The following is a 12,366-nucleotide window of genomic DNA, read 5'->3' on the forward strand; positions in this document are numbered from 1 at the left end:
AAAACACAGGCTGACAAATGTTTATTCAGTGTGAGCGTCTCCGAGCTGTAGGTGTCTGTGGCTGTAGGTGTCTGTGGCTCCCAGCGGCTCAGACACACCCGTAAATCCCTGCTTCGGGGCGTAAAGTAGGAGGAGCAGCCCCGACCTGGCAAGCAGCTGTGAGGGTTCTGACCAGCATGTAGCCCAAGAAGCACCCTCTGCCATGCTCCCGAAGGCAGCCTGAGTTGCACTGCCCATTGGGCACAGATGCCTGGAAAACCACGGGGCTGGGCTCCTGAGGGGCCATGGGGCTTTAAGCCCGGACAGCAGCTTCAGAAGCAGAGCCAGAGAAAACAGGTCTGCGCCCTGGACTCAAATCCCAGCTCTGACACTAGCTCCTGACCTGGTCTCTCTGCAAAATACAGATAATAAATGGTACCAGTGACTGCTGCCAGGATTCAAGCGGATGCTGTGTGGAGAGGAGGGGTGGGCTGCCCTGCTCTCACAGAAACGTAGGGATCAAGGTCCAGAAAAGGGTTAACTCCTACTGCTCTTGTTATTTGAGCTGCACCTGCCCCCTCACCCACCCAGGCCCTCTCGGCTGATGCCCACTCAGAGGATACAGCTCTGTGACCTTTGGGAGCCACATGACTTTTCCAGGCCTCCGTTTCCCCACCAGCAAAATGGGGTTAAGGAGATTCCCCAGGTAAGGAAGGTCAAGCACGCAGTGCGGCCACTGGTGCATCGTAAGTGTGCATTAAACAGAAGCTCTCCACAGACAACTACTCCAGACACACAGCTAATGGGAGCCCACTGCGTTCCAGACCTTGGCCTAGATGCTAAGGGAATCCAGCAGGGAAGTGACGGGCAAAAGTCCTTGCCCTGGTGGGGCTTACATTCTAGTGGGGGAAGCAGCCCAGAGCTAAATGAGCAAAACGCAGTGTGCCAGGAGGGACGGTGCTGTGGACGAGAGCTGGGAGCGGTGAGGGAGCCGGTCGTCGGGGGCGTGGAGATCGTATTTACAGAGACTGGAAGGAAGGGGGAGCCACGTGGGTCTCTGCGGGAAGAGCGGTCCAGGCAGGGGAAAGGGCCAGTGCAAAGGCCCTGGGGCAGGAATGCTGGCGTGGCCCAGGGGCGTGACGAGGGCAAGGAGTAGGAGCCGTGCCCTGACGTGCCCTGACTTCACACAGGACGGGTTTCTCTGGCTGCTGCTGGAGAGCAGACAAGGGCAGGGAGGCCTGTTAGGAAGCTGTTTAGGCAATTTGGGCAGGAAGTGACAGTGGCTCGGCCCAGATGGCGGTGGGGCTGGTGTGCAGTGCTCGGACCTGGAACTATCCACAAGGTGAAGTCGACAGGACTGGATGCCAGTGTCCACGGGTGGGAGGAAGAGGGGGTCAACGGAGGCTCCAGAGGTCTAAATTTACTGAGCAGAGGGAGGCCGTGGGAGAAGCAGCCTGGGAGCGGGCCCTGAGAGTCTTCTGGGGCCCATCCAGGTCGAGGGCTGATTAAGCATCCAGGGGGAGCCAGCCAAGAGGCACCAGCTGGACAGAGGACCTCGGGGCTGTGTTGTGGTACTAAAGCCACAGGCTGGATGAGACCACCAGGGGAGTGTGGATGGCAGTGCCCCCAGCCCACCCAGAGCCCCAGCAGAGCCATTCAGAGGCCAGCCTCAGCCCACTGGAGCTGCCTGGGGCTCACATCCCCTTCCTGAGCCTGGGATTCCAGATCGCTATCCTGGGGCCACCAGCCCAGAGGCATCTCCCAGCCAACAGGTCAGACCTGCACCCCAGGCTCACTATGGGGAAGGAGTGAGAACGAACAGGGATTCAAAGCACAGGTTCAAGACCCAGACCAGCCACCGGCCTCCCCATGTGGCCTCGGGCAAGTATCCAAGCTTCTGGACCTCAGCTTCCTCATCTGTGCAGTGGGGATAATACAGTAACCACCTCGATCTCTAAGGGGTGTCGTGAGGACGACACAAGCTAAATGCTACAGAGCTTTGCAAAACCCTAGGTGGTCACCGAACCCTGCCGGTTACCAGGGCATTGTCACCCACTTGGCCTCCCGAGCCCCTCCTCCCTCCCTCCCCAGTCCTGGGGCTCTTCCTTCCCAGCGTCCAGCCTCTCTTGCCAGGCCTGGCTGGGAGCCTCACTGTCTCCCTCTCGGAGGGTCTACCAGGGGCCCGGCCCCCACCTCAGCCCCGGCCCCTCGGGCTCAGGCCTGTCCTCACAGCCACCAGAGGGCGCTCTCTGAACGTGGCCGGGTTTGCCCCAGAACTTCAGGGGCAAACTCTTAGCAGGCGGGAGAGCCCCTTCCTCACATGGAGGGCCCAGCCCAACCCACTCCCACTCCTCCCCAGGCGGAGGCCCCCAGGCCCACGTCCACCCACACACACTCACCCCGGCTCGGTTCATCCTACACACACACACACACACACGTGCAGTGCTGCACGCCACGCGCGTGTGCACACAGTCTGCGCGGGCGTGGAATCGGCCTCTGGGCCTGGAGGACGATGACACAGCAAGTGGCTAGCCGAGGCCCCCAGGTACCCAAAGCCTCAGGCTTCCTTGGAGCCGCTTCCGTGCCTGCCTGGTGCCGAGTTGGCAGTTGGGGCACAAGACTGACTCCTTCCCCCAGCACCCGAGGGGAGGGGCTTCAGAGAGAACGGCAGGTCCCGCAGGGCTGGGGGCCAGGCAGGAGATGACGGGCTGAATGCCCCGCAGCTGCCCTGAAGCCTAAAGCCACCAGCCTGGCCCTGTCTGGGCGGTGGGAGGAGAGCCGGCACCATCGCAGGAGTCTGTGCTGGCCTGTGCGGCCCGGAAGCCACCAAGGGAAGAGCCCAGACTTGCCTGTGGACCCAGGGTCAGTGGAGCAGGGGAGGGATGTGGGTCCAGGCGGTGTGACACCCAGGGTTAACTGCCGCCCATGCAGGCTCTGGGGGGGCTGGGCCCCCGGGGGCTCAGGAAGCTGACTCTCCCTGAACACAGGGGGAGGGCTGGAAAGGTGGCTCTGTCAGCTGGCAGCTCTCAGCTTAGTTTCTGGAGGTCCCCACCCCTCCTCACTGAGCCCCAAACCAACTGCCAACCCAAGGGGTCCCCAGTCTAGGGCCGGAGCTTCCCAAAACCCCCAAGGCCCGGGGACCACGGCAGGGAAGGCTCCAGGCCTGGCCTCCACCCAAACTCCCTTCCTGACCCGACAGTGGACAGGGGTGCGGCACCGCCAGAGGGGACGCTAGGCCCCCAGGGCCCGGGATCTTCCACGTGACGCTCACCCCGTTCTGGCTGTTGCAGTGCCGGGTGCTGATGATGGCCCCTGCCTCCTCGATCATCTTCAGGATGGTTCCTCCGTGGACGTTGCCGGCCACATTGGCGTCATCTGGCCGCATGATCCTGGGGGGGGGGGGGGGAAGCAGCAGGGTGAGCCTCGGGAAGGACGTCACTCGTGAACAGCAGCAACCCCGGGGAGGGGCAGAAGGTCCTCCAAAGGGCCCGATGGCTCCCAGAAAGGGAAAAAGAACTTCCCGCGTGTTTGCTCAGGGTGGGTGCTGATCTGACAGCCAGACAAGGGGCTGCAGGGTCGTGTTTCCACGTGTTTCCACCTTCCTGCCCTAGGGCCGCAGGCACCCGGCCTGGCAGGTACCAGGAAGGGCGGGTGGCGGGGACTTTCCACAAAGGCCGTGAGCATGGCAGCAAGGCGACCCGGCTGTGGGGTGCCCAGCGCACCTGCCCCTCCTGGTTTCCAGGACTGCCAACGACCAGCAGAGCTGAATGAGCACAAGCACACAGGCTCTGACCCCTTGGAAAATGGACAAATTCCCAGGACCGCCACCTCCATCAGGAGTCCCAGGGGAGCTGGGCTCGTGTGGCCACAGATGTTCTGAGAACTGGAAACAAGTCGCAGCATCCAGACCCATCAGCAGGTGAACGCCCGCTCGCCACCTGCCCCTGGGCTCTGAGAGAGCACCAGAGGGGCCCGATTCCCTGGACTGAGAGCTGGGAGCTCCCCAAGGTCAGGAAGGACTGAAATGCCACCCCATTTCCCCAAGAAGAAAAACCCTGTCCTTGCCGTGGGCAGTGGGGAAGCCCTGTGAAATCCCCGGAGTCCCAACAAGCCAGCCTAGTGCTCCTGCCTTGGGCAACCCCAGAGAGGCTGGCACATTCCCAGACTCCAGTCTGGCTGATGAAATCTGCCTGCACCAGCCTCAGGCCCAGAGATGGGTACCAGGCAATGAGCGAGTGTGCGGTTCCTGGGTGCCCAGCATCCCTGTTCCAACCCGCTGGCTAGCGTGGCCCCCAAGGCCGGACCCCCCACCCTGGGCCACGGAGCTCCACTGCCCTCCGGGTCTGGCTCCTTTCAGGCAGACTCAGAGATCGTTCCTGGCTCCCACTCTCACTAGCTGGGTGACCTGAGCAAAGCTGCCAAAACCCTCACTTCTCCGCTTCCTTGTCTGTAAAAGAGGAACAACAGCACCGCATTTGACGGTGGGGAAGACTGAATCACTCAAGACAATGCAGATAACAAGTTGGCACACGGTCAGACATAAACGTTCACCAGCACTTCTTCCCTCTTCTCTAAGTGTCAGCCAACTGACCGCAGGAAGGCTGGAGGCTCCAAGAAAGAGCCGTAGCTGCCATTTTCTGGAGCAGATGAGCACCGACATCCTGGGGTGACTGACAGCTGTCTGCACCTGTCCCCCATCCCAAATGTCACCCCTTCATCCTGGGGGGCGGGCATTCAGGCCCCCTGCTTCTCGCCTGCATCACTGGCTCAGGGGCAGCCGCGACGGTCACCAAGCAATGACCAGGGGAACCCCCAGAGCACAGGAAAGAAGCGTCACTTGGCTTCTCAAATTTTCATTTTAAAAGATTTTTGAATCAACTCGAAATAGATTAAAAACTTGAACACAAGACCCGAAACCATAAAACTCCTAGGAGAAAACATAGGCCTTAGCGATGATTTTTTTAGATTTGACACCAAAAACAAAGGCAACAGAAGCAAAAATAAACAAGTGGGACTACATCAAACTAAAAAGCTTCTGCACAGCAAAGGAGCCATCAGCAAAATGAAAAGGTAACCTGTGGGATGGGAGAAAACATTAATATCCAGAATACATAAAGAACTCATACAACTCATACAATAGCAAAACAAACAATCCAATTAAAAAATAGGCAGAGGATCTGAATGGACATTTTTCCAAACAGGCACATGAAAAGATACTCAGCATCATTAACCACCAGGGAAATGCAAGTCAAAACCACAATGAGGGGACTTCCCTGGTGGTCCAGTGGTTAAGACTCCTCGCTTCCAAAGCAGGGCGCGTGGGTTCGATCCCTGGCCAGGCAACTCAGATTCCATATGCCGCATGGTGCGGCCAAAAAATAAAAACATTTAAAAAAACCCCAACACAATGAGATCTCACCTCACACCTGTTAGAATGGCTATTATCAAAAAGACAAGAAACAAGTGCTGGCAAGGATGTGGAGAAAAGGGAACCCTTGTGCACTGCTGATGGGAATGTAAACTGGTGCATCCACTGTGGAAAACAGCCTGGAGGTTCCTCAAAAAATTAAGACTAGAACTATCATATGATCCAGCAATCCCACTTCTGGGTATTAATCTGAAGGAAATGAAATCACTCTCTTGAAGAGAGATCTGCAGCCCCACGTTCACTGTAGCATTATTTACAGTAGCCAAGACATGAAACAACCTAAGTGTCCACTGATGGATGAATGGACGAAGCGGACATGGGGTGTGTGTGTGTGCGCGTGTGTGTGTGTGTGCATAAATCAGCCATAAAAAAGAAGGAAATCCTGCCATTTGCAACAACATGGATAGACCTTGAAGGCAATTAAGCTCCATGAGATAAGTCAGACAGAAGACAAAAACTAGATCATTTTACCTATATGTGGAATCTAAAAAGCCCAAACTCATAGATACAGAGAACAGACTGGTGGTTGCCAGAGGCCAGAGGGGTGCAGGGGGGATGGGTTAAAACAGGTGAAGGGGGTCAAAAGGTACAAACTTCCAGTTATAAAATAACTCATGGGGATGTAACGTACAGCATGGTGACTAAAGGTAACACTATGTCATATATCTGAAAGTTACCGAGAGAGTAGATCTCAAAAGTTCTCATCACAAGAAAAAACAATCATAGCGATGTGAGATGATGGGTGTTAAGTGAACTTGCTGTGGTGGTCATTTCACCACACACACGTGTGCCGGGTCACCATGTTGTGCAGTTTTATATGTCAATCATATATCCATAAAGCTGAAAAAATAATTAAAAAATTTAAAAACTTTTTAAGTTTAAAAACTTCGAGCTTATACTGAGTTGTTTTTTTTTTTAAGTTTGAGTTAAGAGGTAGCCAATTCAAATAACAAAACTGCTGTATCAGACTCTTTCCTTTGTATTTGTTTTCAACTTAGTAAAGACCAGACGGTGCATCTCTGCATGAGGGAACAGGTGCCTGGTGGATGCCGAGGTGGGGTAAGGGCTTTAGTCCAGACAGGTGAGGACCAAAACGTTTTGACACCAGGAGTACCAGAGCCTGCCTCTGGCGGAGCCTGGTTCCTTTCTGTGGGTTTCCCTTTCCCGGTCTGTAAAGTGGGGGCTGCCCACGCCAGGCTGGTGCAGAGGGATGCAGGGCCAGGGGGAGAAGTGCAGACAGAGGGCCCCAGGGTGCAGGAGGAAGTGCTTGCATCCGGCAGGGCCCTGAGGAGGGAGGGACTGATAAGGAGGTGGCCTCTGAAATAGGAAAAACAGGGGATGGCGCCTGCGCCACTCTGCCACACTGGGGGTCCCTGGGGACCCCACGCCGTCAACATCCCACTGCCCCCGGCGTCCCTGGGCACTTAGGAGTAAATGCCAGGCGCTCCAGAATGCATTCTCTCCAGCCCCCTCCCGTCCTGGTCACCCTGGGTCCTGCCCCAAGGACCGTCCTAACCCCCCAGGCCGGCTGGCCACCCAGGCACGCGGCGCAGACACAAACCTTCCCCCAGGACCTGACCCTGACTCGGCTCTGCAGTTCCTGCAGACACCGGGGGGCCAGAGCCCAGCTCACTCACCCCTTTCCTGTGGCCCCAAATCAAGACTCCTTCCCCCTGGCCTCACCGTGGTTCCTTCCTGGCCTCCATCCCCATGCTGAGCTGTGATCCCACACCTGCCCTCCCTCCCTCCAAAGGGCTCAGGAGCTGCTGGGCAGGGTCCTCCTCAACTCGCCTTCCCCAGAGCTCCCCCTACGCCTGTCACCTCCAGGCAGGACGGTGAGGAATGAGGGCCGCCAGGAGAACATGTGGCCCCTCTGTGGAGCTTTTGTTTTCCCACTTTTAGTAAAGACATTAAAAAAGAAGAAAAGACAGCCCAGCAGACCAAGCACGATGCCACGCGGCACTGCCCACGGGTGTCTGAGCAGGGACGCAACGGGGCAGTACTGGGCACACACGCTGGCCGGCTGCGGCCGTGCAGGGGTCTGAGTCCAGGATGCCGAAGCCCTGGGTTTTCAAGAGACGCTGGCAATCCAGAGTCTAACGTGACATCTCCTGATGTTTGACTGGCCACGCCCGGCTGAAATGTTTCAACCCCACGCAGGCCAGCTCGGGGGGCAGGGGGGCGGGGGGCAGAGCAGGTGGCGGGCCTGACCCAGTCCTGGGGGGAGACTCTGTGTGACCCATTCTCCCTCCCACCTCTCTCTGCCCCTCTGCCCCTGCCAACCTGCGACTCTCTCGCTCCTTGGACCCCAGAAACTTCAGAGGAAAGTGGAAGGTCAGCCCAGGGAGCCCTTGCGGCTTCCCACCCCTCACGTCCTCTCGGCCGGCGGCGGCACAGACACTGCCTCTGGCGAGCAGGCCCACACCCCGCGCATCCCCTTCACCATCCTCCGCTCCCCCCGCCTCCCAGCAGTGGCCTCTGAACGTCACCATGTCACCCACTGCCCCTCCCCTTCTACTCCAGCTGCTCCTGCCCCAGAGCACAGGATGAGATGGCCAGGGCTGGGCCCGTGGCGAACCGAGGTACACACCACCCCGACTCCGCTCCCCTCCGGAGCAGACACAAAGCTGAGGGCAGGGGCGCGAAGGAAGCTGCACCGGCCCGGGTCAAGGAGTCACTCCCAGAAGGGGCAGCCGCTCACCTGGACGCCGGGGAAAACTTCGCACAGAACGTGACACCTGGGCCAAGTCCCGGAGGGGGAGCAGGGCTGAGCCGGGGACAGGGGGCAGGGGCTGTTCCAAGAAGAGGGCGCATCTCAGGGGAAGGCCCCAGCGCTGGGAGAGCTCGGTGGGTCCAGAAACAGATGACAACCCGCCAGCGCTGGCCAGCGGCCTGTGGGGGGACGGGGGTGAAGGGCGGAGTGGGACGATGGAGCCAGGAGCTCGTCACAAGGGCCTGGGGCTGGCTGGGGACAGCGTCTGGACTTGTTCTGGGGGATGGGGCGGCTTCGGGGAGACCGAGGCAGGGCTGGTATGTGGGGAGTCACTTGGGGACCAGGGCAGGGGGGCTCCTTCGTCTGCCTCTTGCCTCCCAGCCCTAACCCACCGCCTACCCCACTGCCCCAAGAGTCCCTCTTCTTAAGCAGGAGTGCACTCCCCTGCTCAGACCCTCCAGGGCCCCTCCTACGGAATAAAGATTCAACATCCAACTGCCGGGGACTTCCCCCGGTGACCCAGTGACTCCCGCGCTTCCACCGCAGGGGGAGTGGGTTTCATCCCTGGTCGGGGGAACTAAGATCCTGCATGCCGTGCGGGGTGGCCAGAAAAACAAAAGATTCAACTTCCTAGTGAGGCGTTTGAAGCCCTCAGGGATCTGGAACTTTCCTCGCCTGATCTCCCACTGCCCTGCAGGGCTCCAAGCTGCACCTGCCCAGACCAGTGCTGCTGGCCAGGCACACCCGGACCTTCCCACCGCCCTGCCTGTGCCCACCTGTCCCGAGGGGCTCATCGATGAACGGGGAGCATGAGTGGCTACAACCTCCCGGAGGGCAACCTGCTGTTATCGTTATCCGCCCAAACTCCAAATGCATAGGCTGCTCTAAGCCAGCCATTCCACTGAGAGGAATTCACCCTACAGATGTCTGCACACATGATTAAACCAAGTGTGTTCAAGGTTACTCACTGCAAAGCTGTTTATCATGCAAAGACTGGCCGTGTCCTAAATGTCCACCAATAAGGGACTCAGATTAACTTACATCCACACAATACAAGAGTGCACAGCCCCAAGCAAGAGGGAGGAACCGTCTAGGAGAAGCACCGTTAGATGAAAAAAGGCAAAGCGCAGAATGATGGCAACTAGGTGACTGACTACACCTGCAGGCCCCGTGTAGACCATCCCTGGAGGGAGGCCAGGGAAACCGGAAGCTTCCATTGCCCTTGAGAGGGGAACTAGCGACTGGAGTCGGGGTGGTATGCTCTAAGGACAAAGAACAAGATAAACTCAAAGGGCCAATATTGCCAGAACAAAGAGTTACAGGACTCCCATCACTCTGTCACAATGGGACCATTGCCATGTCCCAGAGCCCTCCCAAGCAGCATGCCCTGTCCCTTTCCCATCCCATATAAGGAAAGACATTTGCCCAGATTTCCTCCTGCTCAGCACGCTGAAAGTATACATACTCTGCCCGGTCAGCAGATGACTCGCAGGTTCCCTGGCTATAAAAACAGAGAAGCAACCGATGCTCATGGTCGACCTTCCCTGGCTACCAGGAAGTCGGCCAGCTGTTCTGGCAGCAACCCTTCTCTTTAATAAACTCTGTCTTCCTTACATTCTGCCTTGTGTCTGGAAATTCTTTTCCAACCCACGCTCGGACCACAACATTGTGGTGGCCCGTACGGGGATATCTCTTGGGGGATCTCTTTCCCCACCTCCTCTCCTCATTCCTTGGGACTCTCTGTGAACAGGCAAGCTGCCGGGGAAGCAACAGAGGACTCTGGCCAGGGCCACACCCCGGTGTGTTCCGAAGGCTCCACGCTCACTTCGCCCCAGTAACTGCCGCCCAGTTACTGGGGCTCACTTCGCCCCAGTAACTGCGGTGAGGGTCCCTCTGCCTTCCTCCTGACTGAGGACTAGGCCGATTGGTATCGTGCGGGCACGGGTCAGGCATTTAAAAGCCATTAGGGCGCCTGCCGCTTGAAGACTCCCGTGAAGGATAAGGGGGTCACGGAACAGACCAGGCTGTTAGAGCATCTGCCCCCAGCAAGACAACTTCCGTGCACCGTGAGGCACACACTGGTTCAAGCAGAACACTGAGCCCCCTCTCCTTGGCCGCTGCCTTCCCGCAGGACTACAAGGCCGATTCCTCAGCCTCTCTTCTCTGTTACTTTCACCTTCTTCTCGGTCCAGACTGACTTACAGGAGCCTAAGTGTTGCCTCTGAGCCATCCCAGCAGTGCCTTTTCACGTTTCAGGGAATCGCCAAACGGTGAGTCACCCGGTGGGTCCCGGGAATCTTTCTCTCTTTCCTTTCTTTCTCTGCCTGAGTCACAAGGTGCCTTAGTCGCATGCTCGGGGGTCACCTCTCACGGTCGGACGCGATTGTTGAGACGGTCGACCCATTTTGTGCCTTAGTCGCACGGAGAGATCACTGGGACAAAGGGGACGCCTTTCTGTCACCCGGTGACTCTCAGTACCCCCATTCTATGGCATATAGGCTAAGAATGGGTTCTGGTATGTCTCGGGAGCCTCCCTCAGACTCACCCCGCGGCTGTATCATCAGGAACTGGGAAAATTTGACCCTGAGAATCTCAAAAAGAGGAGGCTCATTTTCTTTTGTAATACGGCTTGGCCCCAGGATAAACTGGGGGACCGAGAACAATGGCCTCCTAATGGCACACTAAATTATAACACGATCCTCCAACTTGATCTCTTTTGCCGGAAACAAGGAAAGGACTCAGAGGTTCCTTACGTCCAGAACTTTATGGCCCTTAGTCAGAATCTGGAGCTGAGGGACTCACGCCGCCATGTGTCTTTCTGTTGCCACCTTATCACCCCGACCCCCTCTGCCTCCCTCTCCATCAGATCTCCTAAGCAACCCTCGACTAGACCTTTCCTGTCCCCCACCCCATCAACCCCCTTTGCTTCAGCCCCTGCCCCCGCCTCAACCCACAGCTCCCAACAGCCACCCCCTTATCAGGGCGAAAGCCCCCTCTCCCCTCCCCACACAAGATCGAGGATTGCCCAACGCCAGGAAACAGATTCTAATATGCTTCCCTTAAGGGAAGTAGCAAATGGAGACATGGGCACTATTAGATTCCATGTTCCCTTTCCCATGTCGGACATTTCTCAAATTCAAAACAAGTTCGGTTCCTTCAGTCAGGATCCCACCACTTTTATTAAGGAATTTCAGGCCCTCATCATAACCTTTGACCTGACCCGGCGAGACGTTCATGTAGTCCTGACCGCTTGCTGTACTCATGAAGAGAAAAACAGGATATGGGCATCAGCCCAAGCTTGGGCAGACGAGGCACAGCTCTGTTTCCAAAACCTGGATGGTTTGGGGACCCATTTGGGGCTGGGTAAATGACTCTCTTTGTAACTACACCCTCAATTTTAATCAGACTAGCCTGGAGTGGGATCCCTGGTCCGAGGAAAATAAATATGATGTACATGAAGGTAACTTCACTTTGTGTTGGGGAAATTCGAGGAAAAATGTGACTAAGAAAATATTAATGAAGACCATATCCCCATAAACAGCTCGGTCCTGGGAACTAAATATGTGGGGATCGGTGTGACCACCAGACACTTACTTAGTTTAACCTCCCGGCAAGATTCTCCTCCAAAATATAACATAATTCAGCTAATATTCAGAAATTTGTTATGCCAATCCGCCCGTCACACTCATCATCAGTCAGAGCCCAGATTCTCCCCTTTATGTATAGATGATTATTTCCTCGGAGTTTGGCCTTCCCAATATAATCCTAGGCCATGGGACCCCATTCTATTTCCAGAGGAAAACTCCCAAAAGGTCAGAGCCTGGCTCTGGGGACCCACAGCAGGGGTATCCTTGAGGGGCACCGGATTTTCATTTCTATGTGGTAACGGGGTCTATCTGGATCCTCCCACACTTTGGAGAGGCTCCTGCACAATTACTGCCGTGGTCCCAGAGGCGACTATGACTACAAAGGATTTAGCTTCCTTGGGAAGCATTCCCAGCCTTGGGTTCTTCCTTGGAGAGGCCTTAAGACCTGTCCTGGAGAGACAAAAATGAACCGCTGCTTGGTGGGGACATGCTTATGATAACCCAGTTCTTGATCAGCCTGAAATAATACGTAGCGTCTTTAGAGGGCTCTTCTGGTTTGCAGGCGTACACCTTAGAGAGGAGCGTTCTCCATCTCACCATCGTGGTCCAGGAACCTTGGAAGGCTACAGTAGCAGCCACTGAGGAAGAGCAGTCAGCCC

At 56.7% G+C, this 12,366-nt stretch overlaps 1 protein-coding gene across 2 annotated transcripts in view; it reads right to left on the bottom strand.

Moving 5' to 3' along the window:
* ACOT7 (acyl-CoA thioesterase 7) overlaps positions 1-12,366 on the bottom strand; it is a 92,481-nt gene that overhangs the window by 70,553 nt on the left and 9,562 nt on the right. For both annotated transcript variants that reach the window (XM_068537703.1, XM_068537705.1), the window contains exon 2: positions 3,251-3,368. In XM_068537703.1, the coding sequence (XP_068393804.1) occupies positions 3,251-3,368 (118 nt within the window). The remainder of the gene's footprint in view (positions 1-3,250; positions 3,369-12,366) is intronic.

Source organism: Eschrichtius robustus, chromosome 3, assembly GCF_028021215.1.
Source record: "Eschrichtius robustus isolate mEscRob2 chromosome 3, mEscRob2.pri, whole genome shotgun sequence".
Taxonomy (NCBI): Eukaryota; Metazoa; Chordata; class Mammalia; order Artiodactyla; family Eschrichtiidae; genus Eschrichtius; species Eschrichtius robustus.